The sequence below is a fragment of the Hemicordylus capensis genome, chromosome 2 (genome assembly GCF_027244095.1).
Source record: "Hemicordylus capensis ecotype Gifberg chromosome 2, rHemCap1.1.pri, whole genome shotgun sequence".
NCBI classification, from domain to species: domain Eukaryota; kingdom Metazoa; phylum Chordata; class Lepidosauria; order Squamata; family Cordylidae; genus Hemicordylus; species Hemicordylus capensis.
The window spans coordinates 223,096,284-223,123,620 of NC_069658.1; the positions used below are offsets into that span (position 1 = coordinate 223,096,284).

The following is a 27,337-nucleotide window of genomic DNA, read 5'->3' on the forward strand; positions in this document are numbered from 1 at the left end:
GTCAAGAATTCTTCTCTTTGCTGCGTTAATGTCTCTAGTCTAGACGTCCTCACTTGCTTCTCTAGGGGCATTTTAAAAATGGCTGCTCCCATTAGGAGGAGAAAGTATAGTCTGGGATGTCCACGAGGCGATTCTCTGCTCTTTTCGTAGCTCTGCGACGAACTGTCAATCAAAGGACCGAAGACACCGACCCAGCAAAAGGCGGGAGGGAACCCTGTGCTTTTAGCTTATTTCTGCGAAAGCGCCGCCCCAGTTCGCTTTTTCATTGGCCTGCCTGTCCGTCACTCAATGCGATGACGTTTTGCTTCTCTTCGCCAATGATAGGCCTGATTAGAGGCCGGGAGGGAAACTTCAAACCTTGTAAACAAGATGGCGGCGCTGCGGCAGCAGAAGCAGCGCCGTCTGTGAGTATCCGTGTCGGGCCAGACGGTGACGGAAGTGGCGGTCATCGGGACGTCCCTGGACAGTGCGTTGTGCCGGGAGCAGCAGTCTCTCCTAGACAGCCGCAGCGCGGGGATGGGGAAGACCCCGGAGGCCCTCATACCCTTTGTGTGCGGAATACACATGCGCAGCTGGACTGAGCATGCACAGATACGGCTCTACTTCTTCTTCGCTTTGGGCGCCCTCAAGTGGCAGGCCAAGCGCTCTGCAACTCGCAGCTGGACTCTGCGAGGCGCTGCGGGGCGAGGATGAGCAGTAAGTGGCCGTGTAGATGCGCACGGGTACACGTGCCCTGTCTTTTTTCTTTTTCTTTCTTTATCTCCCCCCCACCCCCCCAGAAATCGCTTTTCTCTTGTAGTTTCTTGGTATGTATTAGGCAAACCTAGTATCTATATATCTAGTATCTATAGCCATCTTATTTGTTTGTTATTTCTCTTTGTAAACTGCCCTGAGCCATTTTTGGAAGGGCGGTATAGAAATCGAATTAATAATAATAATAATAATTAATAAAGGCTTAGCTGACTTTACATTCTCTGAAGAGAAATGGAGGTCCGAACTGTATAAGGCATATGGGATGCATATCTATACCTGTTCATTGGCTTATTTTTGACGGTGTGGGTTGGGGGTGGTGGTGACAGAAGTGATTGTTCTCTAGGAAGCTGCCATATACTGAGTCAGACCATTGATCTATCTAACCCAGTATTGTCTTCATAGATAGACAATCTATCTAACTCAGTATTGTCTTCATAGACTGGTAGTGGCTTCTCCAAGGCTGCAGGCAGGAATCTCTCTAAACCCTATCTCAGAAAAGCTAGGGAGGGAACTTGAAACCTTCTATGCTCTTTCCAGAGCGGCTCCATCCCCTGAGGGGAATGAATATCTTGCAGTGCTCACATATGTAGTCTCCCATTCAGATGCAACCAGGGCAGACCCTGCTTAGCTAAGGGGACAAGTCATGCTTGCTACCACAAGACCAGCTCTCCTCTCTAAAATGATTTTGGGCACAGACTGACTTGAACACTGGATACAGATGGGAACATAGGAAGCTGCCATATACTGAGTCAGACAATTCGTCCATCTAGCTCAGTATTGTCTTCACAGACTGGCATCGGCTTCTCCAAGGTTGCAGACAGGACTCTCTCAGCCCTATCTTGGAGATGCTGCCAGGGAGGGAACTGGGAACCTTCTGCTCTTCCCAGAGTGGCTCCATCCCCTAAGGGGATTATCTTACTGTGCTCACACATCAAGTCTCCCATTCATATGCAACCAGGGTGGACCTTGCTTAGCTAAGGGGACAAGTCGTGCTTGCTCTCCCCCAAGACCAGCTCTCCTCTTGGAATATACCTCTTGGTGTCTACATACGTGTGTGTGTGTGTGTGTGTGTGTGTGTGTTGTTGCTAGAATGTATTTATGTATGTGGGGGTTGGAACCAGATTGAGATGAATTTCTATGCTGCCTCATACAGAAGTCTCTAGGTGGTGTACAGATTAAAATACAATATAAAATATAAAACATTTAAAATTCATAAAAAGATACAAATCACAATAGATAAAAACACATTAAAATTTAAAATTCAGTTAAAAGCCTGGGAAAACAGGTATGTCTTCAGGGCCCTCCTAAAAGCAATATTTTAGGAGCATGTTATATTGTACAATTTTGGATTCTGCCTCCTTCCACTCGTCTTCTCCCTTTTGAAGCCATTTCTGTCTGTCTGTATAGCATATTTATATACTACCCCAAACTCGTGTTTCTGGGCAGTTTACAATAACAGGTTAGGATCTTACCTAAACCCTATATATCTTACTTCAGAGGGTGGAGACTAGAGTAGTTATGAGTTATGAGCTCCTTAGAAAAAAAACATACCAAGAGAGCCTTAATTTGCAGCAAACTTGTACCCTGTGCAGCGTTTTTATGTGCAGGAGCATGCTTGGGCATGTCTGGGGAGAGAGGATGCTTCTGGCCTGCAGAGGGTGCTGGTGATGTTGCTATGAAGCAACTGGCTGGAGAAACTGCTTTCCTCTTTCTCTAGCAAAACTAGAACTTAGGGCTACTTACTAACTCTCCTGAAACTGACTGTCCGGGGATTTGTAGCCTACCAAAGAGAGGACTTGTTCACACAGCAGAACAATGTGATACAACTCATTGCCACCAGATCATTGGTTGCTTAAACTGAGGAGGGAATTACGCAGATCTGTGAAGGGTTTGTGATTTTATTACTGCTTTTGTGTGTCTGTAAGGTAAAGTGTGCTGTCAATCGATTTCGACTCCTGGCGCCCACAGAGCCCTGTGGTTTTCTTTGGTAGAATACAGGAGGGGTTTACCATTGCCTCCTCCCATGCAGTATGATGCCTTTAGGCATTTTCCTGTTTTGCTGCTTCCCAATATCGGTGTACCAGCAGGGATTTGAACCGGCAACCTTCTGCTTGTTAGTCAAGCATTTCCCCGCTGCACCACTGAAGGTGTCTGTAGCTCTCATTTATTTGCTTTTAAGTTCTGTAAGCTGCTTTTTGTACTTTTAATAAACAGCTTGGTGGGACTTAAATAACATTAAGTTGTTTGGCTACACCTACTAAGTGGTTGTTTCTGTTTTGTGGCTTTTACTAGACTCCTATTTGTCATGACTATATGGAGTCCCCCCTCTTCAGAGCAATACCAGTTGCTGGGGGTAGAAAAAACCAAGGGAGGTCTGTTGCTGACATGTTACACTATGGACTTTCCTACTGGCTGCTCTTGAAAATCGCACTTGGGTCCACTAATTCATCTTGTTCTGTGTTTATTCATTGTGATTGTTGAAATGATTTTTATTTTTATTTTACCACCCTCAAAATAACTCTGACACTGATGGATGTTTAAGTAGGCAAGTATTTTTCTGAGCCTTCTGGAAGGAGCAGGTGGAAAGGAAACTTAACATAAAACAAAGAAAAAATAATTAAATTACTTCTTTAGCTTTGTTAAATCATAAAAAGGAGAGAAGAAAGAAGTCTTATGACATAAATGATTTTAAATTAATTCTTTTTTACATTGCAACAATTTTGTCTTAAATTGCACCTAATAACTTGAATGATTGGGCTTTATCCTGAGTTTTATCATTCCAATAATTGATACACATTTGAACAAATAGATGTTTCTGCTGTCTTCTCTCTCTTGTCCTAATGCAGTTAGTTAATTTAACCATACTAGCTCAACTATGCGATTTCATGTTAATATTCTAAAGTGCCACATGGTGATGGATTGGAAGAATAACATGAAGACACGTCTCTGTCCCAGGGAGTTTACTTGGCACAAGGGAGGTAACAGGGGAAGGTGAAGGTTAGGGTTAATTGGGAAAAATATGTATGCATTGATGCTACAGGCTTATGATGGACCTAGACTGGCTCTCCATGTTGTTGTTGTTTTTACATTTATATCCCTTTCTTCCTCCAAGGAGCCCAGAACGGTGTACTACATACTTGAGTTTCTCTTTCACAACAACCCTGTGAAGTAGGTTAGGCTGAGAGAGAAGTGACTGGCCCAGAGTCACCCAGCTAGTTTCATGGCTGAATGGGGATTTGAACTCAGGTCTCCCCGGTCCTCGTCCAGCACTCTAACCACTATACCACACTGTTGTTGGACTACAACTCCCATCATCTCCAACCACCATAAACTGGGAGGTTGTAGTCCAACAACAGGTAGAGAGTCTCAGGCTGGCTACCCCGATGTAGAGGATGTCAAAGGGGTGAGTTGGAGCAAGAATGTCACCCTAATATCAGCCATTCCAATATTATTTATTGGGAATATTTACAGTTATACAGCACCAAGACAAGAAGTGTTTAAGCTGCAGTTCTTTGCATGCTTACCTAGGAATACGCCCTGTGGACTATAGTGGAGCATATTTTTGAGTAAATTTGGAATGGTCTTTTGCACTTCTGCCTTATGAGAGGCCCACCCATCCCACAAAACAGATATTGATCCATTCCAAAGGGTGCCGTTGATGTAGATAGGGCTCGTTCCTGGGTCCGTGAGTAGGGATCTTTCCCAGGAAAAGTTACCTATGGACCAGAGAGCAGTGTTCTCTCTAAGGCGTGCGCATTTGCACGTGCTCACAAGTTTTTTGATGTCTACTCAGTTAATTTTAGATCCCGCTCAGGTTGAATCAGGTTAAAGACTCCACTCTGAATGCAGGTGCGCGCACACTACCTTGATGCTGCCGCCCAGAACAAAACTCATTCCGCACAGAGATGAAAGAAATTAGAGAGAACACTGCCAGAGAGCCTCTGAGGATTCGAGGTTCTGGCAACCCTTCGAGCAAGGGCGGTCAGTGAAGTGTTGCGTGCATTTTCAAACCAACGAGCATCGCCTCTGCCTATTTTACACCTTTTAACTTGGTAGGAGAATTTTAGCACTGTGAGAAGATATTCAGGTGATTGTAAAAACTCCCTCTGGAGAGGGTGTCGGAAGAGGAAAACACCCAGAGAGGGTAGCGTTTTGGCTCTGGTGACTTGTTGGTGGGGGAGGTGATGGCTTCTACTAACTTCTTATCTCTCACCCCCACAACACACACACTTCTCTCTCTCGTTTTTCTTGTTTCCCAGGATGGTGGAAACCCTTCTGCGCTGGGGTGCAGACCCCAACCTCCTCCTGCCAGAGGGAATCGCCGCTATCCACTTGGCTGCTGGGATGGAGCAGGAGAGTGGGATCCGGTGCCTCGGCCTCATCCTTCAGCATGGGGGAGACCCCAATGTCAGGTACTCCAGAGAGGCAGCTTCTTACCTGAAGGGTGGAGGGCAACGGGGCACCTTCCAAGCGTCAGATAAGAAGGAAAGAAGCTCCAAAGGGGAAGAGTGTCTGCTCTTCCAGCTCACTCTGGTTTCTGCATCACCCTTAGGAAGAGGATGTCTCCAAGCAATCACAGCCCACCAGCCAAATGTTTTGACCTTCTCAATGCTTCACAGCTTCTTTGTTTATGTGGGGCCAGGAAGGCAGCAGAATTAGGGGGCCTGTAGAGCCCTTGGCCAGCCATAAGAGGTGCCTGGTGCACTTAACTGGGACAGACTCGTTTCTCCTTAGAACTAGAACCAATGGGTTGAAATTACAAGGAAGTGGATTTAGGCTAGACATTAGGAGTGCTCCCTTTTGTCCACTTAAGGAATTCTGGTTTCTGTCATTGTTTGGGGCTTTTTAAATTGTTGTTTGCGGCTTCTGTTCCTGTATTACATATATTCTTGGCTGTTTTAATTTGATGTTTGTGGGTTATATTGTTTTATGTTTAATTCTATGAACTGCTTTGGGCTAACTTTTATGAAAAGCAATATAAATATTTCACCATAAACGTTTTAAGAGCGAGATGTGGTTCTTGTGTTCCATATGTCAGGTCTGTCGATGATCTCACTCCGTTGCATGTTGCGGCTTCGTGGGGCTGCTATACGTGTCTGAGGTTGCTGCTGATCGACGGAGGGGACCCCAGGCTACAAGACCAGGTGGGCCAGGAAAAATCTGTCGCTGGGGTTTGGAGGTGTCATGCTCCACTCTGAGGCAGAAGTAAGGGAAAACATGGTCTTCCTCATATGAGGAATACTGGAGAATGGTGCATCTGAGTACAGAGACAATAGAAGCCAAATTACCTAGTAGTTGAGGTCCAATCAGCTGGGCTTTTGAAAAGCAATTGCTTCTCATTACCATATCCCAAAAGCCTTGTGGGGAGGAAATCAGTGTTCGCTCTAATTATTTTCATCTGTGTGCGGAACGAATTTTGTTCTGGGTGGCAGTATCAAGGCAGTGTGTGCGCACCTGCATTCAGTGGGGCCTTCCTGATTGAACCTGAGCGGGATCTAAAATTCACTGAGCGGACATCAGAATATGTGTGAGCGCGAGCACATGCGTACGCCTTAGTGGGAACACTGGAGGAAAGCCAGTTTTTCAGTAGAGAGCATGAATTGTCCACATTGCTAGCAACACCTGCCCTGGTTTGCATTTCGATTGGTGAGTTAGCGTGAACGCTGTCTGCTGTGAGATCTTTCCCTTAGGGGATGGGGCCAGTGTGTGTGTGTTCATTCTCTCTCTCTCTCTCTCTCTCTCTCCCCATCTGTGTGTGGAATGGGTTTTGTGCTGGGCGGCAGTATCAATGTATGTTTTGGGCACACACATTCAGAGTGGGGCCTTCCTGATTCAGCCTGAGCGAGATCTAAAATTAACTGGGCGCACATTAAAAAACTTGTGAGCATGCGCACATGCGCACGCCTTAGAGGGAACATAGCAAGCTGCCATATACCTAGTCAGACCATAGGTCCATCTAGCTCAGTATTGTCTTCAGACTGGCGGCGGCTTCTCCAAGGTTGCAGACAGGGTACTCTCTCAGCCCTGTCTTGGAGATGCTGCCAGGGAGGGAACTTGGAACACAGATGCAATTCCCAGAGCGGCTCCATCCCCTGAGAGGCTATCTTACAATGCTCACACATCAAGTCTCCCATTCATATGCAACCAGGGCAGACCCTGCTTAACTAAGGGGGCAAGTCATGCTTGCTACCATGAGATCAGCTCTGGGAACACTGGATGGGGCTGTAGCTCAGTGGTAGAACATCTGCTCTGCATGCAGAAGGTCCCAGGTTCAGTCCCTGGCATCTGCAGAAAGATTCGTGTCTGAAACCTTGGTGAGCCTCTGCCAATCAGTCTAGACAAATCTGAGCTAGATGGACCAGCGATCTGACTCGGGATAAGGCAGCTTCCTGTCAGAAGGCAGATGAGACTTTCATCACCCATGCCTTGGTCGCATCCCAGTACCTTCTTTGTGAGGCTGCCATTGAAAAACATTCAGAAACTACAGTTGGCACAAAATACTGCCGCTGGAGATGCCAGAGAGTGAACCTTGGGGCTAGATGCTCTTCTACTGAGCAATGACCCCATCCCCTAAGGGGAGCATCTTATAGCAGCCAGGGCTCAAATGTAGTCACCCATCCAAATGCAAACCAAGGTGCACTCTGCTTAGCAAAGGGGACAACATGCTCACTACCCCTAGACCAGCTCTCTTCCCCTTGTTCACTACCAGGTTCAGATGCATTTCATGCTCGATAACTTCAAACTCTCAAGCTAGCAATGTAACTATAAAATGAATATGATAACTATTTAACTTAGGAAAACACATTATTATTATTTTTTGCACTGTTTCTGAAGGGCTAAAGGTCTTCACCAACAAAATACACCTGGACTAAAAGCCAAGAAACTATGAACCATGCAATCGCAAGGTGCATGCCTCAGTTATTGGGCTACTTCTTTTGAAGCAGTTGCCTTGTGGCTAGTAGTTCACTAGCCATCTTTCAGCATCTTTGGTTCAAGATGCTGAAATTGTTTTAAGGAGTTCAGATCCGGTTCTTCCTCTGTGACTGGGGGAAATGTCCGGGCTTCCTGCCCTGCTTCTGTCTTTCAGGATGGAAACACGGCCATCGACTTGGCCTCGGAGCAGGGGAACGAGATGTGTGTTGGTATCCTACAGGGATTCCTGGAAAAACTGGGAGAGGAGCAGAATCTTTTGCTGGGTGAGTGCCAGGAGGACTTGAGACCCATCAAGCTGAGAAACCCATGAACTATTTTGCTCTTTTTGTCTTGGTCTTGTCCAGTTCCCAGTGAATATCTCCTCCTAAAGTAGTGTTCTTCATTGTAAGGCCCAGGAGCCGGTGGTCCCCATCAGTCCTAAATGCGGCCCCTGATTTAATTGTTTAATTGGGCCTGCCTGAAGCTTTGACTGCAACTACACAGTCCCCCTGGCACCATGCAGTGACAGCCATTCTCACCGTGCAGTGCTGCGAGTTGCCCAGTGCCAGGGGGCGAGGGGATTTCTTTAAGGGAAACGGAGCCCGCTTGAGCCCCTGCACCATCTTGGAAGGCATACATGGAGTGCTGGGAAGTGTCTTCCTTCCCAGCACTTTCCTCCAAGAGCTGTGAAGAGAGGTTTCCATCTCTCTTAAAGGGCCCTCCCAGCACTGAGAAAAGCACAATACTGTGTGGAGGTCAGCACAGTGGGAAATGTTTCTCACACTGAAGGACGATTTTTGTTGTTGCTTGCCAAAGTGCTCCCTCACTTAAAAAACAGTGAAGATAACTGTCTTATAGCATTTGTCCTTTTCTGCTCTTATTCAGCCCAACGGAGAGCGGAGAGTTTTCTCACCACTGTGACTGAAGATTCCCTGGAAACTGGTGGCATTTCTCCACTCTTGGAGGATAATCCTCATCCCAAGCTGATCAGCAGCACTTCAAAGTCCTTTCCAAGCAGAGCTCTCGATCGTGCAGGGGCAGTCAGCTCCCTCTCTCACCCTGTTGCATCTGCTCCAAATGGCCATCCAAGTTCTTGGACCGCAGGGGATTTTCAGGATAAGGGAATCTGCCTTGAAGAGTCGCTCTCCTGTTCGTACCTTACGGAGGATTCTCAGGAATGTAGTACATTCGGTGATCATCTCCATCTCCAGTCAGTGGTTGCGTCCAGCACTTCCTGTGGAAACCGTGCCTCAAATCCGTCTGCTGTCTGGGGTAACCCTGTTGTCAAGCCAGCACCCCCCACACTGGAGGCAAACCTCGGCTCAACTCAGTCTCGCTGCTTTGAAAACACTTCAGATAGCAGATGTTGTTTGTCTGCTGATCCAAACAGCACTCTTCCCTGTCCCTCTCTCATTAACTCTCAATCATGGACATCCAGGGTGAGCCATAAGGTACCAAACACTACCGAGGAGACCCCAAGGGCTCCATCCAGCTGTGCAATTTGGGCTCAGCCTCGAGCAGATCGCCTTTCCGGAAGGTGGGACGCCGATGCCACCCTCAACCTTTCTCACTACAATGGCTTCCTCGACCCAGACCTTGTGGTGAGGACCACTGGCCAGGAGGGACTGGATGTCACCTCTCCAGATCACGCCTACCTCTTCTGCCAGCTGAACTCCACAGCCACACTGGACTTGGAAAAGACTGTGGTTGACTCTGCACTTCTTTTGAGGGCATTTCGGGATCCAGATGGAGGTGCTGTGGACAAGAAGTCTTTTAGTAGGACCTCGGATGGCGGGAGCATTAGCCGGTACACCTCGTGTGACAGTGACTGCTACATGAGCATTGTAGAAGCGCCAGGTCATAGCAGAACTCAAATCTGCAAGAAGAGGGAAGGCAGAACGAGCTGTTCTACATACAGACCTGATAGTGTTGGTAATGGCCAGTTGATGTCACAGACGTACCTAGGCCCAGGTTCTGGTATGCCGACGTGCGGCTTAGAAGAGCATGTCGAGATGCGGTCAGTGACAACCACCAGTTCCCAGGGTGCAAGGCAGCTGCATGATGCACTTAGTTTTAGAGAGACCCCTTCCAAGGCATGCACTGGAAAGCCGGCATCTGATCTCTGCAGCCCTCGAAAGAATGGCTGTCCTGGAAGAACTGGGGAGCTCGGTCTTTCCCCAAAGTCTCAGGATGTGCTTCCCACAAAGCATCATTTGCAACAGAGGGAGGACCAGAGCTGGTCTACGCTGCCATCAAGAGAGCCCCAAGCATTCCAGGTTCCGAAGGATTGTGGAGCAGAGAATGCAGCTCTTCTGGAAGCTTCCTCTTCCGTGCTTGCTGAGCAAGTTGCAACAGACGGACCTCATGGTCAATTCAAAGGAGCTGTGCCTTCTGAAGCATGGGAAGAGCCTAATAAGGAGGAAAGGGGAGGGAGGGTGCAAGCATCAAGCCTCTCTCAGTGCCCCGGAGACAGGGCTCCCCAAGACACGATGCTTATCCAGAGGACTCCGGAAGAGCTACAGCCTTGTGCAGGCAGCGAGGGCTCCGACACAGTGGCTGTCCCACACCCCACCCTAGTCTCCAGAGAAGAAGAGTCCACAGAGTTGGAAATGAGGCTGAGGATGATGTTGCTTTCGACCAAGGCCTGCCACTCGCCACCCCCCCAGCCAAGCCTAAGGCCCTGCCACATCACACCCCGAACCAAAAGCCGCATGGCCTCGTCATCCACACGCCGCAGTGGCGGCAGCAGCAGCTCGTCCTCCCTCTTTGATGAGACCCTGGAGAGCCCCAGGCGCCCCAGGCGAGTGAGAAGCCCTGAAGGGGCAAGACGGACCCCTGTTGTCCTGCCGAACGAGAGCCTCCCGTGCATGTTAGGAGAGGAGGTCGGCGGCTTGGATGAAACCCAGTTAATTGCCCTTGGGCCCAGCAGCTGTAAACAAACCAGCTGCCCAGGATCCAGTCTGCCGGATTCAAACAACAGCAGCGGCAACCCAGCCACACTGACACGTTCTGGGGGAGACTGTTGTAGATGCAGCAACCGACCAGGTGTCAGACTTGGCAGTCTTTGCTCAAGAAATCTGGAGGTGAGACTTCCCTTGGAGGAACACACATGTCTGCCAGAAGGTGTGGAGGGGGATTGGGCAGCCCAAGTAACCCGAGATGCTGTGCCCGAAGGTTCAGGGGTCAAGCCTAGCAGGCCAAAGAGGCCGCCCAAGCACTCTCGGGTGAGTTTCAGCAGGCTATCCACCGGAGGACCATTTTCTGTCCCGGGAGCCACTGTTCATCCACCTGGAAGGCTGAGCCCCATCCGCCAGGCAGTCCCGCTGTCGCCCGGTGGCCGGCCTGTGAACCTGAGTGCTGTTGAGCCCGTGGAGTACCTCTACGTGGACGAAGACAAAGGGCACGCCCTCGTCGAGCGGCACATCCCGTGCACAGATGACTCTGTTGCTGACACCACCAGTTCGGAAGACACCATCATTTACAACTGGCGGGCCTATGCGAGCCAAGTGGTGGGGCAGGCGACGCAAGAAGGCAGCCCCCTACAGCCGTCCGCAGAGGTGCGCTGCCTCTCGGATGAAGCCCTGGCCCGGAAGCTGCGGGATTTTGGCGTCAACCCGGGACCAGTGACAGGCCTCACTCGGAACGTCTACATGAAGCTGCTGGAAAAGCTGATGAGCGACCCCAAGACCAAGTCCCGGAAGGGCTCTGCAGGTTGGTCGCTGTGCTGGCGGAGGTCAGATGCGGGTGGGACCCTGTAGAGCAGGGGTTCTCAGCATTGGGTCCCCAGATGTTATTGGACTTCAACTCCCATAATCCCCAGGCAAAGGCCAATAACATCTGGGGACCCAACGTTGAGAATCCCTGCTGTAGAGCATCAGTAGGCTCTCTAGCTGCAGTTGAACTACAACTCCCATCATCCCCAGCTGCCATGGTGGCTGGGGATGATGGGGGTTGTAGTTCAACAGCAGCTGGAGAGCCAAGGCTGCCTCCTGCTGCTTTAGAGCACACTGTAATGCTTCCTCGCACAAGACTTCTTCATCTGTGTGAGCTTTGGGAGACACTTTCTGTCCACTCCAGATGGCTTTTGTGCTGCATTCCCAGGTGTGCTCCTTTTTATCTTTGTTCATACTTAGCTGTTTGGGTCTCAAAGCGGGGAGGGGGGCAGGGGAATACATCTGTCATTCGGGCATAGCAGTCGTAAGCCCCTGTTCTTGACTGAGCCTTCTCAATCGTGCATTCAGAGAGTGAAGGGAAGAGAGTGGGGCTGGGGAAGCTAGACATGGTAAGGCAGATCACGTCGTCATTAATGGGGCAGAGCAAGCGTTCTACTCAGCTTCGGGAGCTGTGCGCGCTCTCAGTTTTCGATGGTGTGGTAGCAAAAGCCTAGGTAGGAGGAGGGGGAGTGATTGTCTGTGAGGGAGGAGCTGGATAGGATGGTGCTGCCCGACCCAGAACATGCACCCAGCATTTTGATGATTACAGGTGAAACTCGGAACATTAGAATATCGTGCAAAAGTCCATTAATTTCAGTAATGCAAATTAAAAGGTGAAACTGATATATGAGATAGACGCATTACATGCAAAGCGAGGTAAGTCAAGCCTTAATTTGTTATAATTGTGATGATCATGGCGTACAGCTCATGAAAACCCCAAATCCGCAATCCCAGAAAATTAGAATATTACATGGAACCAAGAAGACAAGGATTGTAGAATAGAACAATATCGGACCTCTGAAAAGTATACAGTGTACTGTGCTTGATTGGCCAGCAAACTGGCCTGACCTGACCCCATAGAGAATCTATGGGGCATTGCCAAGAGAAGGATGAGAGACATGAGACCAAACAATGCAGAAGAGCTGAAGGCCGCTAATGAAGCATCCTGGTCTTCCATAACACCTCATCAGTGCCACAGGCTGATAGCATCCATGCCACGCCACATTGAGGCAGTAATTGCTGCAAAAGGGGCCCAAACCAAGTACTGAATACATATGCATGCTTATACTTTTCAGAGGTCCGATATTGTTCTATTCTTCAATCCTTGTCTTCTTGGTTCCATGTAATATTCTGATTTTCTGAGATTGTGGATTTGGGGTTTTCATGAGCTGTACGCCATGATCATCACAATTATAACAAATTAAGGCTTGACTTGTCTCGCTGTGCATGTAATGCATCTGTCTCATATATCAATTTCACCTTTTAATTTGCATTACTGAAATTAATGGACTTTTGCACGATATTCTAATTTTCCGAGTTTCACCTGTATGTTTTGGTGGGGGTGGTGTGTGTGTGTGTGTTTGTGTTGTTGCATTTATATACCGCCCTATAAAAAATCTCAGGGTGGTTTACCAGGAGAGCTTGTGGTAGCAAGCATGAATGGTCCCCTCTGCTAAGCAGGGTCCACCTTGGGTTGCATTTGAATGTGTGAGCAGCACTGTAAGCTATTCCCCTTAGGGGATGGTGGGAGGAGCATCTCCATGCTTGCGTGCAGAAGGTTCCAAGTTCCCTCCCTGGCAGCATCTCCAAGACATAGCTGAGAGAGACTCCTGCCTTCAGCCTTGGGGAAGCTGCTGCCGGTCTGGGTAGACAAATTCTGAGCTAGATTGGACCAATGATCTGACTTGGCAGAAGGCAGCTTCCTAAGTTCCTATTCAATGAAAAGCTAAAAATCACATAAACAGATTAAAATTACCATAAATAAAACTTTAAAGCATCATAAATGAAAAGCCTGATAAAACAGGTGTGTTTTCAAAAGTCATTTATACTAGGAGGAGGAAAAGCCATCCTACCCAGCTCCTGTCTCATAGACAGTCACTCCCCCCACGAGGCTTTTGCTACTACCCAATCTAAAATCAGGAGTGCGCTCAGCTTCTGAAGCTGGGTAAGATGCTACCCATCAACAATGGTGTGAACTACCTTTACTAGTGGATTATTAGTTATCCAAGTGATCTTGGAGAAACCCCTTGCTGTGTAGCTTGCCGCCTTCTCTCCTTGTGTCCCTGACTAGATTTACTTTTTTATTTTATTCAATTTTTATACCGCCTTTCATGTGGCATCCCAAGACGGTTTACAAAAGTTAAAATACAATAAAACTCCATAAAAACCACATTTTAAAACCTTAAAATCAGTTCATCTAACCATAAAATTAAAACAAGCAATTTTTAAAAGCTGAGAAAACTTGGGCGAAAAGATGGGTTTTCAGGTGTTTTTAAAAAATTGCTAGAGATGGGGAGGATCGTATCTCAGCAGGGAGAGCATTCCACAATATGCATGCATATAACCTTTCTGCCTTTTGAGTGGGATACTAGCATTTTCTTGACTTGTGCCTAGGCTACAGCTCAGAACTTTCTTCTGCCCTGGAAACATACCAGATCCCAGACGGCAAAGATGACGAGATGGCCTTGTCTCAGCAGTTTGACCAGCCAGACAAGAGCAGAAAGTGGAGGGAAGGCTTGTTGAAATCCAGCTTCAATTACCTGCTCTTGGATCCCAGGTATGAAGCATCCTTTCATGGCAGTCTCTTGGAGCATTCTAACGATAGTCCGTGAGCCAGGCCCACCCCCCAAAAAAAGATTAGGGTAAATTTGCAGTCATTTTTGCACAGAGCCAAAGGGTCAGGTTTAGGGCAACAATGAACAAACTGTTGTCCTCTCTCTATGGAGGAATCTTTGGAGGACATTCCTGCCTATTTTTATTTCCATTCCTCTGACAAATTCAATGACATTTTATAGCCATTTTTGTGTTCTTTAAATCTTTAAACAGCTTTTAATTGCAAATTTGTCTGAAGGCCCGATGGGCAGCACAATAAAAAGATGAAAACACACTGAAAGCTGAAAGTCTTGCAATACTATGCTTTCCATCTCTAGGGGTGTAGAAAAAGAAAGAAAGATTGTGCCCTGGAGTCAGTTTTGACTCCTGGTGACCACAGAGCCCTGTGCTTGTCTTTGGTAGAATACAGGAGGGCTTGTTTTTGTTTGTTTTTTTAATTTACTGTTTATAAAGTTTTGTGTAAACTGCCTTGGGATTATTTTAATGAAAGGTGGTATATAAACTTAACGGTAAATAAATAGATAGATAGATAGATAGATAGATAGATAGATTAATTACTATTTATTCATTCGATTTCTATACCGCCCTTCCAAAAATGGCTCAGGGCAGTTTACACAAAGAAATAATAAATAAATAAGTAAGTAAGTAAGATGGATCCCTGTCCCCAAAGGGCTCACAGTCTAAAAAAGAAACATAAGATACACAACAGCAACAGTCACTGGAGGTACTGTGCTGGGGGTGGAAAGTTACTCTCCCCCTGCTAAATAAAGAGAATAACCACATTAAAAGGTGCCTCTTTGCCAAGTTAAGGGTTTGCCATTGTCAGCTCCTGCACAGTATGAGATGATGCCTTTCAGCATCTTCCTATATTGCTGCTGCCCGGTATAGATGTTTCCCATAGTCTGGGAAACATACCAGTGGTGATTCGAACCAGCAACCTCTTGCTCCCTAGGCAAGTCATTTCCTTGCTGCGCCATTATTTATTATTTTATTTATTTATTTGATTTCTATACCGCCCTTCCAGAAATGGCTCAGGGCTGTTTACACAGAGAAATAATACATAAATAAGATGGATCCCTGTCTCCAAAGGGCTCACAGTCTAAAAAGAAACCATAAAATATAGACCAGCAACAGTCACTGGGAGGTAGTGTGCTGGGGGTGGATAGGGCCAGTTACTCTCCCCCTGCTAAATAAAGAGAATCACCACTTTAAAAAGGTGCCCCTTTGCCAGGTTAGCAGGGGAAATTAGGGTGTAGACCCTGTCAAAAATCACAAGGAGCATTCATACCCCCCCCCCCACCGCCCAGATAATATCAACCATCCCAGCTGGCTCATGTATCAGGGGAGAAGAGGTGGCCATGCAGTAGCACCAGTCTGCTCTGGTTGGCATTTGGATGGGTGACTACACGTGAGCACTGTAAGAGATTCTGTGGAGGGGATGAGGCCGTAGCTCAGTGGCAGAGAATCTGCTTTGCATGCAGAAGGCCTCGGTGGTGGCATTGGCTGCTTTGTATCTTAGGCTTATATTGTACATGTCTTTTAGACTTCTAGTTAGAATTGTATTTTTATATTCCATTGTAATTCTTATTGTGAAGTTGATATGGTTTTATATTGTTAAATGTTTTGCAAACCACCTTGAGATTATTTTAATGAAAGGTGTTATAAAAATTTTAAAATAAAAATAAATAAATCTCCAGGTGGGACTGGGAGAGACTCCTGCTTGTAGCCATGGAGAGCAGCTGCCAATCAGTGCTGGCTAGATGGACCAAATGTCTGACTCTGTATAAGGCAGCTTCCTATGTTTCCTATATAGTAGGGTCAGGTGAGGCTTAATTCAAACTTAGATGAATTGCACACATTTGAAGAGGGTGGGTATTGCTGGAAGGTTCATCCCAGATTCCGGCTGCCGGGCTGGGTAGGTTCAGACATAATGCAAAACTTTGGTTTATGCTAACTGTAGTTTTAATAATTTACACTGTGGCTTGAGCAGACAGATAAACCAGGGCTTAGTTGCAAGGCTGATTTTGTTTCTCATCGCTTCGTAGGTTTTTCCAAGTATGCAGCTTTGTAAGTTCAGTCAGCCAGCTTGAGGTGGAGCAGTCACCCTGCCTGTGGCTTGTCACTGGTCTGTGACTTCAGATGTCACATGGCACTGTGGTTTGCCCCAACTGTGGTTTGCAAACTGGCTTCAACTGTGGCTGCAGAGCTTGGTTTCTGGCCCCAGACCAACCACGGCTCACAGTCAGGGTCAGATTTTTGACAGGCATCATTTTATTGCATTGAGTCATCACATCATCATCATTACAATCAGGACAACTCTGTACAAGAGTCAGCCACCAATTGTTATAAAATCGTATGATAAGCTCAGATTTGTTCAAAATGAATCGTTGGCACTCACCTGAATGGTCATTCTCCTCAGAAGTATGGATGGCATCCGAGAGCATCATGGGTTGTCACGACCTCCTGCTCTGAGACAGGGCCAATCAGAGAGCTTTTTTCCTCCTGCAGCAGGAGGGAGGGGCAATCCCCTCAGGCTTCAGTCAATTGCCAGCTCTCCAATGCTCCTGCTAGAGAAAACAGTACCAAGGAAAGAACCAAACAGGGTGGAAGAACAAGTAAACTAGAAAAACTGTAGGAGAAAACGAGCTGAGCGATCTCTTTGCGGAAAACCCCACCCATGGAATGAGACAGACAACGCGGAAGAATAGAGCCTCCCCACACCTATATAGGGAACAGAGAGGTGGAGAAGTAGGAAGCAAACAGAAACAGAGACGAACGGTCGGGCGGGTCGGATGCCATCCATACTTCTGAGGAGAATGACCATTCAGGTGAGTGCCAACGATTCATTCTCCCTCAGAAGAGGATGGCATCCGAGAGTATCATGGGACATGCCATAGCCGCTGCCTGTGTTGGGTGGGAGACCGTGAGAATAGCCCTATGCAGAGACCACCCGTTGCAGAACTCGTCTGCCAAAGGAGGCATCTGCGGAAGCCCAATCGTAGATCTTGTAAAATTTGACAAATGTGGAGAGAGAAGCCCACGTGGCCGCCCTGCAGATATCCACCAGGGGTGCCCTGGTGGCGAGGGCCGCGGAGGCCGCTGCACTGCGGGTGGAATGAGCTGTTATACCCTCTGGGATTGTCACCTTGGCCGCTGTGTAGGCTAGCTGAATACACTCACAGATCCAACGCAACAAGGTAGAAGAAGAAACCTTTCTCCCCAGCGAACAGTCCCGGAAGGAAACAAACAAGGAGTCAGAAACCCTAAAGTCCTTTGTGCGCCACAGATAGATCCTGAGTGCCCTGCGGACATCAAGGGTGTGCCATTCCTTCTCCTTGGGGGAAGAAGGCTTGGGACAGAAGGAAGGGAGCATCAGCTCCTGGGAACGGTGAAAAAGGGAATTAACCTTAGGAAGGTAAGTGGGGTCGGTACGCAACACAACGTAATCAGAATAGACTAAACATAACTCCTTCCTGGCAGACAACGCGCCCAGGTCCGAAACCCGCCGGGCCGAAGTAATGGCCACTAGAAATAGGACCTTAAAAGTAAGTAAACGCCGTGGCACAGTCCGCAAGGGCTCGAAGGGAGATTTAACGAGCGCTCGGAGAACCAAGTTCAGGTCCCAAGTAGGAAAGCGATGGACCGGTGGAGGCTTGAGTGTCGCCGCTCCCTTAAGGAATCTCTGAACGTGGGGGTGAGACGACAAGGGAGGGGCAGCCGGGACCTGCAGTGTCGAGGAGATAGTAAACATCTGCCGCTTGAGAGTGGCCGGTTTGAGCCCTTTATCCAAACCGGACTGCAGAAACCCCGAAACCTGGCTGACTGAAGCTGTGCAAGGGTCAGCCTTAGCAGAAGCACACCATGCCACAAATGCTGTCCAGGTGGATTGATAGATTCGAAGTGTGGACGGCCGCCTGGACGCTAGGATGGTGTTCCTGACTGCTAAGGAGTAACCGCAAGCATCTAGAGCGCTCCGCTCAACCTCCAAGCGTACAGATTCAACCACCGCGGGTCCGGGTGGAACAGAGGCCCCTGATGGAGAAGCTGGGGATGACAGCCCAGAGACATTGGAGGGGCTAGAGACAGGTCGACAAGGTCCGCAAACCATGGGTGGCGCGGCCAGTGTGGAGCCACCAGGATAACCTCTGCCCTCTGTTGACGAACCAATCTGACCGTTTGGGACAGGATGGGCGTGGGGGGGAAGCATACAACAGGCCTTGTGGCCACGGTGTCAGCAGCGCGTCCACCCCCTCGGCCCCGTGCGCCCGGTACCTGGAGAAAAACCTGGGGACCTTGGCGTTCCCTGGTGCCACAAACAGGTCCACCAGGGGGGAGCCGAATCTCTTCACGATGTCATGGAAGACCGGCTCGTCTAGCGCCCACTCTGCTTGGTCCAGCTGAGTCCTGCTGAGCCAATCGGCCAGCGTGTTGGACTCGCCGCTGACGTGCACTGCCTCCAGCGAGCTCAGGTGGTTTTCCGCCCAGTGCAGGAGTACCGAAGCTTCGCGCATCAGAGACCATGCTCTGGTTCCCCCTTGGCGGTTGACATGCGCCTTGGCCGTCGCGTTGTCGGTCCGCACCAGAACGTGACGGCCGTTGATGAGGGGGAGAAACCGGACCAAAGAGTAACGGATCGCCCTTAGCTCCAGCCAGTTGATCGACTGGAGCCGTTCTTGGGGGGATCAGAGACCCTGAGTGACTTGGTTTTGGCAGTGACCGCCCCACCCCTGAAGACTGGCATCCGTTGTGACCAGAATCCGCCTCAGAGGAAGAAAGGAAACACCCTTGCTCAGGGCCGGTGACCCCCACCAGGCAAGGGACCTCCAAACTTGGGGGGTTAAGCGGACCTTTGAGCGGGACTGGGCCACTATCAAGTCCTGGAGGGGCAGGAGAAGCCACTGGAGTGGGCGTGAATGAAGGCGGGCCCAGGGCACTATCCCTATGGTGGATACCATCATACCCTGGATCCGGCTGAGGGAGAGGACCTCGGAGTGAGTGCGGAGTCCCAATCTTCCGCACGCGTTGGACAGCTTTCGCCGCCTCTCCTGGGAGAGGGATGCCGTCCCCCTCACTGAATCTATCACAGCCCCGAGGTGCTGAATCCAGTTTTTGGGGACCAGAGAGCTCTTCTGGCGGTTCACAAGGAACCCGTGAGCCTGGAGAACGGAAAGGGTCTCCTCCACGTCCCCCTGGGCCCTTTGAAGGGACGGCGATCTTATTAAAAGATCGTCCAGATACGGGTACAAATGGATCCCCTTCGTCCTCAAGTGCGCCACGAGTGCCACCATGACCTTGGTGAACACCTGTGGCGCAGTCGACAGACCGAACGGGAGAGCCCGATATTGATAGTGGGTCCCCGCATAAGAGAACCGAAGGAACCTCCTGTCCTGGGGATGTATAGGGACGTGGAGATAGGCCTCCTTCAAGTCCACTGAGGACAGGAAGTCGCCCTCCTGGAGGGCCAGCAAGATGGAACGAAGAGTCTCCATCCGGAAGTGATTGATTCGGATGAATCGGTTCACGAACTTCAGATCGAGTATGGCTCTTCACTCTCCACTCTTCTTTGGCACCAAGAAGAGAATAGAGTAGACGCCATACCCGATCTCTTCCGGAGGGACCGGCTCGACTGCCTGAATGTCGGCCAGGTGGCGGATGGCAGACAACATCAGGGCATGTTTGCCCCTCCTCCTGGATCGAGGGGAGACCAGGAAGCGGTCGGGAGGCTGGAGCAGAAAATCCAGCCTGTAACCCTGGCCCACGGTCTGGAGAACCCAGGCGTCCGAGCAGGTGTCCGCCCAAGCCTGAGCGAACAACTGCAGTCTGCCCCCCACCTGAGAATCCGGAGGACCGTCATTGTGATGCAGGACGTTTGAATCCAGGCTTCTGCTGCTGTCCGGACTGCCGGGACCGGAACTGGGAGTTATCCCGAAAGGACTGCTGCAGTCTTCTCCAGGAGGAGAACTTGTCCTGTCTGTCCTGGCGGGGACGAAAGGATGACCGGAAACCCCTGAAAGAAGAGGAGGAGTTAGAGGTGAAATGTTTGCATTCCTGACGCTGTGAGAAAGAAGAAGGCATTGCCTTCCTCTTATCCTTCCCTTCGACCAGTACAGGGTCCAGAATGTCCCCGAAGAGCTTGTTTCCCTTTAAGGCCGAGTTAGCCAAATTGGACCCAGATTTCTGGTCCACCCTCCAATGCTTCAGCCACAGCTGGCACCGGACCGTAACATCAGAGGCCATAGCCCTAGCCGAGAACTGTACCGCATCCAGAGAGCTATCAGCCATGAAGGCGGAAGCCTTATGTAGTTTATTGAGGCCCTGCCGAAGACCCAACAACTCAGGGGGCACTAAGGGCAGGAGGTCCTTAATCCAGAGCACCGATGCCAGGGCAAAGATCGAGTTAGCCATAGAGGCCCACATAGCGAGGGAGGAGGCCTTATGCGACCTGCGCAAAGCAGCGTCACATTTCTTATCTTCATAGTTGCGTAAAACCTCATCCCCATCTCTGGGCAAGACAGCGCCAGTCACCAGAGCAGCCACTTCCGCGTCTACGGGAGGCACCTGAAGTGTATCTATGACAGCCTTGGTGGTAGTATAAAAACGCTTAATCCCGGGGGAGGGGCCCTTGGTCTCAATAGGACGCTTCCATTTGGAGTGGATGACATCTAGAAAAAGTTGGGGGCAGGGCACCACCACGTCAAGAGCCTTTAAGGAAGGCAAAACTGCGGGGTCGCCCTCGGGAGGATCCTGCGGGAGGGGCACCCCCCCCAATCTCAGAGCCTTGCGGGCCTTGTGTAAAAGGACCGTAAAGTCTGGTGGTGAAAATAGGCAATACGGGGCATGAGGAGTAGAGGCAACATCCCCCTCATCCCCTGAGAGCTCGCCCTCTTCCATATCAGTGTCAGATTCCCCTGAAGGGATTCTCCCCCCTCCCCCTTACGGAGAACTAGGCGGTGGAAAGCTGCAGGGCAGCGCCCTGCTCGCATTACATGGGCTCAGAACAGGAGGCCCAAGATCAGGACGAGCGGCAGCAGAAACCGCCTGAACGGCCGAGTTGGCAGAGGCAGCCTCCCCTGGTCCCAAAATGGCGGCCGCGGCAGCCGAATCACCGCTTGTCACGCCCAAAATGGCGGGTGCCTCAGATCGGGCGGGAAGCAACCGCCCAAACTCCTCTGCAACCACCCGCCTTAGGAGCGCTGCGAAGCTGGGAGGAATCTCGTCCTCTGCGCCTCCCGACTCCTGGGAAGGGCGCGCGCGCTTGGCTGGGGGTTCCGCGGCTGGAGACCGAGCCCGGGGGGGATCCGCGGCCAGAGATTGGGACGGGGATAATGGGGTGGGAAAGACTTGTGTGCCCGAGGTTGATGGCCCGGCCGAGTCCTCTGGGGGAACGAAGGAACCGCTTCCCCGGTTCTCGGCCACTGCGGGAGCGACAGCAGAGCTTCCCTTAGGCCCAGCGCGTTTCGGTGCCTCCTTTCCCTTTGAGCTTTTCTTGAGCTTCTTGCGCTTTGAGCGATGAGTGACTGGCGCGGGAGCGGTTGCCGCAGCCCACTCATCTCGGCAGATCGCTGGCGCCACTGAATCTTCCGACAGGGAGGGGGAGACCCCCCCTTCGGGGCGAGCTGAATCGGCAGCCATAGAAGCCCGAAAATTAATCGCCGCGGGAGGAGAGCCGCAGGCGACTGGCGCGAGCAAACCAGTCCTCACCACCTCAGGAATAATACTGCCCTGACTGGAACAGCCCAGGGCAGGAAGAGGTAGCTAACACCCTGACCAGACCAGCTCAGGATAAAATTAAGAGGAGGACAGATCTAGAAGCAGTCGAAAGGAGCAAAGCAGCCAGAGCAAACAAACAAAGCACCTGCCGGAGCGAGACAGGGCGAAGCCTGAAGCCTGAGGGGATTGCCCCTCCCTCCTGCTGCAGGAGGAAAAAAGCTCTCTGATTGGCCCTGTCTCAGAGCAGGAGGTCGTGACAACCCATGATGCTCTCGGATGCCATCCTTTTCTGAGGGAGAATGTTTCTGCCTGCCTTTTCTTCTCCAAGCAAAGACCCCCAAAAGTTAAAGCCAACAATAAAAGCCTCGGCACACCCAAGATAAAAGCAGGCATCTACAAATCCAGTTCCCTGGGGGCAAGTGCCCCCAGCCCTCTAGCAGGCAGGTCACCCAGCATCACAGAGATCTCTTCCCCAGAGGTCTCATTTCCACGGCCATTTTTGAGCAGGGGAGAGACGGCAGGAATCCTTTCTGAGCAGCAAGAGAGGGCTCCTGCTGTTCCTTACTGTCCCCATACCTCAGTGCAAATGACAGGAGACCTGTTTCTCTCCTAAGCACTGTGCCAGAAAAGGATCTGAGGGCTGAGAGGGGATCAGTGGTGACCACAAGTAAGGGCTAGTTAGTGAGCTAAGTCTACATTTGTGGATCCCTAGATAAAAGAACCCACACAAAATGAGATAGTGTCATGGGCATGCTGGAAGACTCTGAGGAGGAGCTGGAGGTAGAGACAGAGCTGACAGCAGAGGAGGGTGGGCAAGGACCAGAGGTTGCAAAGGAGAGTGGGTCTGACGCACAGGGAGTCGAAGATGAGTTAGAGCTGGGTGAGGCAGCTCTTGTGAAGGAGGCGCAACCAGTCTCAGCTGTGGAGAGGCGCTGATCCAAGAGACAGCAAGAGCTAAGAAGCTGCACACGTAGAACAACAGGCAAAGCTGCTGACTCAGCAACTCTTAATTAACAGCACCGGGAGCTCAGCCTATTTAAGACACCTGTAACATAGCTACCCTGCTGATAGCAACAACAGTTTCCTGCGATCTAATCGGCTGTGTTCCTGTATTGCCTTGACCATGTTTGGACCCTGGACTGTGTTGACCTTGCCTGTGGATTTCGCTTTGGACTCTGTTGGATTTATTGGACTGACTCGGACTGGGCCTGGTTTGGATAATTTCTTCCTGTTGAATTTTGCTGTTCTGCTTCTGCCTCTGTGGTGCTTTGTCTGGCTAGCCTGACAGATTTACAACAGATAGCTGAAGAAGACGGCTGTCTGAAGGAGGTCAGCAGGTGCCTGCTGGGACAGCAGCATCTTCAGCATCTGTCTAAACATGGGCAAGAAGTCAGCCAACTGCCTCACTGAGTGTCTGTAACTCCAAGGTTCCAGACAGAGATGCCGGGGTTTGAGCTTAGGGCCTTCTGCATGCCAAGCAGGAGTTCTGCCATTGAGTTATGGGCTCTCCATGAAGCTAAAGAGCCCAGCATCCAGCCTCATGGGATACTTGTCTGCTGTAAGATGCAAACGGTCCCTTTTGGTCTAAATCAGGGCTTCTTAACCTTGGGCCCCCAGATATTTTTAGACTACAATTCCCATCATCCCCAGGCATGGCCTTTGTGGCTGAGAGTGATAGAAGTTGTAGTCCAACAATATCTGGGGGCCAAGGTTAAGAAACCCTGGTCTAAATTATTGCCGCCACCACCGCTCCCCCTGATCCTGCCTCCTTCCATTGTCTTCTGCAGGGTCACCCAGAACCTGCCCTTCCGCTGCCAGTACACCAGCCGGGCGGAATGCTTCCGGACTTTCATCAGCGCCATCTTCTACGTGGGCAAAGGGAAGCGGTCCCGGCCATACTGTCACCTCTACGAAGCCTTGACCCACTACAAGGAGGGCCGGACAAAGCGGGGAGGCCAGGTGCGAAGTGTCACTGCGGCAAGGGACCAGCTCCTACCTCTAGACACATTCATGGGGGTCAATAAACAGCCTCTCAATTTAGCCATGCCAGATAAATGGAACCTCCAAGGTTGAAGGCAGTGTATCTTTGGATACTGTGCTGTAGGACAGGCAGTAGGAGGAGGCCATCACCTGATGTCCGGCCGGTGAACTTCCCTAGTCATAGTGGGAAAGAGAATAGTTTGATCCAGTAAGACTTATTCTCTGGTGTCTCCACAGCAGTTCAAAAGAAACCATTGGGTGGCAAAGGCAAGGGGGCGGCACTGTTGGCAGCCTCCCTGACCCCCTGCTGCCCCTGTCTCCCGCCCCTAATCCTCTTTCGGCTCCACAGGTTTGTTCCAAAGTGCAGCACATCCTGGAGATCTGGGCAAGCGGACAGGGGGTCGTCTCCATGCACTGCTTCCAGAACGTCATCCCGGTGGAAGCCTACACGCGCGAGGCCTGCATGGTGGATGCCATCGGTAAGGCCTGTCACAAGAGAGGTCCAAGACACAGTCTGGGGGGCCTGCGACAGCTGAAATAATGATGATGATGATAATCTTCTATATATTTATTTTTCCTGGGCGTACCCGTCGTTAATCCCATGCGTGGCATCTCTCATAAGAGTTCGCAAGCAGCTGCTGGACTAGCAACGGGTGTGGAGAGAGAAAATGGTGGCCCCCGCTGGGCAGCGGGGGTGGGGGGAAGCGCCCGCCACCAGGCTGGCCAGGAAGGAGAGTGCCCACCACCGGGAGGGTGGGGAGGGAGAGCACCCACCACTGGGTCGGCCGGCGGGGAAAGAGAGTGCCCGCTGCCAGGCCGAGCGGCCCAGCTGGTGGGGAAGGAGAGTGCCTGCTTCTGGGGAAGGAGGACAGGATGAACTAGGGGGGCAGAGCTTTATTTCTTAGCCACCACATAACAAATTGTTCTCTGGGCAGCTTACAACAGCCACAGGCTTAGGGGATTGCCAGGCAGAGGCTTCAGATGCTCTAGAGCAGGGCTTCTCAACGTTGGGTCCCCGGATGTTAATGGACTTCAGCTCCCATAATCCCCAACCAAAGGCCACTGGGGCTGGGAATTATGGGAGTTGAAGTCCAATAACATCTGGGGACCCAACGTTGAGAATCCCTGCTCTAGAGCAGGGCTTCTCAAACGTGGATCCCCAGGTGTTGTTGGACTACCACTCCCATGAACCCCAGCTATAATGGCTGACGGCTGGAGGTGATGAGAGTTGTAGTCCAGCAACATCAGGGAACCTCAGGTCTAGAGCCAAGTCACTGCCCAGGGCCTTTGGATGAATTGGGTGGTATAGAAATATAATTAATAAACAGATAAAATCCCCTCCCCATTTCTGCTTTGCTTCTCCCCAGTGCCAAGAACATAGGGCAAGAGGGCGCCTGTGCAAAGTACCTTTCTCGTGCCATTGAGTACCTGTGCATTTATTTTGACACAGTACTTCTAACATGACACAGTACTTCTAACATTTGCTGTGTGTGTTTGTGAGACCTGATCTTAGATGTGTTCACCCTGAAGGCTGGGAAGGTGGTGGGAATTGGAGACCAACAACATCTGGGGACCCCAGGTTGCGACCCCCTGCCGTAAGCAATGAAGGCAGCCTGGTGACGGCAGGCAGCAGCCCACACCTCTCTGCAGGATCTGGCTGCTTTTGATAGTTCTTTCCTCTCTCCCTGCAGGGCTGAAGATGCTGACTAATCAGAAGAAGGGGAATTACTACGGTGTCGTGGCCGGCTGGCCTATGAAACGGCGCCGGTGCCTGGGCATCCACCTCTTGCACCGAGCCATGGAGATCTTCCTGGCAGAAGGGGAGCGGCATCTGCGCCCCACAGACATCCGCGCAGGCCAGTGACGGGGCACTCCTTGTCTGTTTGCTGGCCCTCTGAGCTGCATGCAAATTCCTCAGCGTTTGGATCAAGTCGGTTCTTGGCTACATTGCAGTCAGCCGTTGCAGTCAGTCAAAAAGAGCCCTAACAGCCAGGCTTGTGCTTGGGAGCTTGCCTGTGGAGTAGGACTCTCTTACCCATTGGTTTAAGGGAATGTCCAAGTTCTGTGGGACTGCTTGCCACTGTATCCCTGGTGCTGGGACACATTTTAATCATTAGTAATGGTAATTACATTCTTGTACAGTATTCGTAGTCGTGACACAATGGGAGTTGTGTTGCCTGTCTGCCCTCCAGGGAAGGGCTAACTAGCTTGGATCTTGGGAATACAGGGCATCTCTTTCTCACCCTTCACTCCTCCCATTTGCCAATCACTGCTTTCCGAGTTCTGGCTATGCTTGAAGGGGAACTTGTAGGAATGACTGTAGGGTTATTGGATTTTGAGCAGTGCAGGCCTTCAGAAGAGGAAGAGACTAGCCTTCCTGCATTCTAAGAAATGAATTTTTAGTGGAGACACAGGCTAAATGTTCATCTTTTCTTCTTAACAGGTTCTCTCTTGCTGTGTGGCACAAGGGAGCCATTCTCGAGAACACTTTTATATGTGGTGATGGAATTTCGCCTTTTATTCATACTGAATACTTTTTGTATTAAGACAACTGGATTTCTGTGTAGAGTAGCCAGTAGATCTGAATGTTATTATCCTGGCCAGAACAAGGTGAATATAAAGGAAAATAAACATTGTATGGTCAGGTTTTTTTTAATTTCTCCGATTTCTGTGAAATGTCTGTTTTGTAGAGTATCCTTTCCATTTTAGGAAGCAGGCAACTTACTGGGTTTTTTTTAAAGTGTGTGCTTAAGATTCCTTTACACACACACACACACACACACACACACACACACACACACACACACACCATTTGATTGTTCTGTGGGAAACACTCTGCATGTGTTCAGGGTTCTTCTACAATGGTATAGATGTAAAGCACTTTTGCACTGCACACTTCCTTCAGTATATAAATATTCAAAGTCATAGTAGTTGTAGTAATAATATTTCCACCAATATTGATGGCATGTGTGTTTCATCACTGAATATAAATGCAAAAAAATGTTGATTTCCCAAAGTGAGGCAAATGTCCTCAGAGTAGTTTACATAGATATTTGTTGCTGAAATAATGATTTCTCTCCCAGTATCTGCGGATACAATTTCAGTTGTCTCTGAAACGCCAAATTCCTCTTCCATGTTTGCATTCACTTATGTGTAAACTCCACACCTACAGATATGAAATTTAATTCAAACCCATTGAAATAAAAACCAGACGCATTCACCAGCTGCACCCTGTCTGCAATGCTGCCTGCCTTTGCATCATAGGCAAACTCTTGCTGACACTACTCCTAGCCCACAGAACTTGCACAGCTGCTTAGCATTACTGGAGAAGTTGTGTGTTTCTGCCTGTCATTCAGACACAGAGCTCCAGAGTCCAGCTACAGTGAAGGAATGGTATCTTTTATAACTGAAACATTATTTGCTTCCACTTTGCCTGG

At 49.9% G+C, this 27,337-nt stretch overlaps 1 protein-coding gene across 3 annotated transcripts; it reads left to right on the forward strand.

Annotated features, from left to right (window-relative positions):
- Positions 1 to 315: 315 nt before the first annotated feature.
- ANKLE1 (ankyrin repeat and LEM domain containing 1) lies at positions 316 to 27,015 on the forward strand. Of its 3 annotated transcripts, none has more exons than XM_053303959.1 (10): positions 316 to 696; positions 5,013 to 5,165; positions 5,792 to 5,897; positions 7,841 to 7,949; positions 8,551 to 11,376; positions 13,992 to 14,154; positions 23,708 to 23,879; positions 24,250 to 24,379; positions 25,592 to 25,756; positions 26,344 to 27,015. In XM_053303959.1, the coding sequence occupies exons 1-10, from the start codon at positions 584 to 586 to the stop codon at positions 26,607 to 26,609; spliced, it is 4,203 nt and encodes a 1,400-aa protein (XP_053159934.1). In that variant the 5' UTR covers positions 316 to 583; the 3' UTR covers positions 26,610 to 27,015. The 3 variants fall into 3 exon arrangements, with proteins under 3 accessions (XP_053159934.1, XP_053159936.1, XP_053159935.1); XM_053303960.1 differs by lacking the exon at positions 316 to 696 and adding an exon at positions 2,502 to 2,641; XM_053303961.1 differs by having other exon boundaries at positions 317 to 696; positions 25,592 to 26,565.
- Positions 27,016 to 27,337: the final 322 nt, after the last annotated feature.

Bases quoted from the DNA above. Each gene is read 5' to 3' on its own strand.
- ANKLE1 (XM_053303959.1), top strand. From the start codon at position 584: ATGCACAGATACGGCTCTACTTCTTCTTCGCTTTGGGCGCCCTCAAGT. The intron at 697-5,012 runs GTAAGTGGCCGT...CTTGTTTCCCAG, and splicing joins CTGCGGGGCGAGGATGAGCA to GATGGTGGAAACCCTTCTGC. The intron at 14,155-23,707 runs GTATGAAGCATC...TGTCTTCTGCAG, and splicing joins TACCTGCTCTTGGATCCCAG to GGTCACCCAGAACCTGCCCT.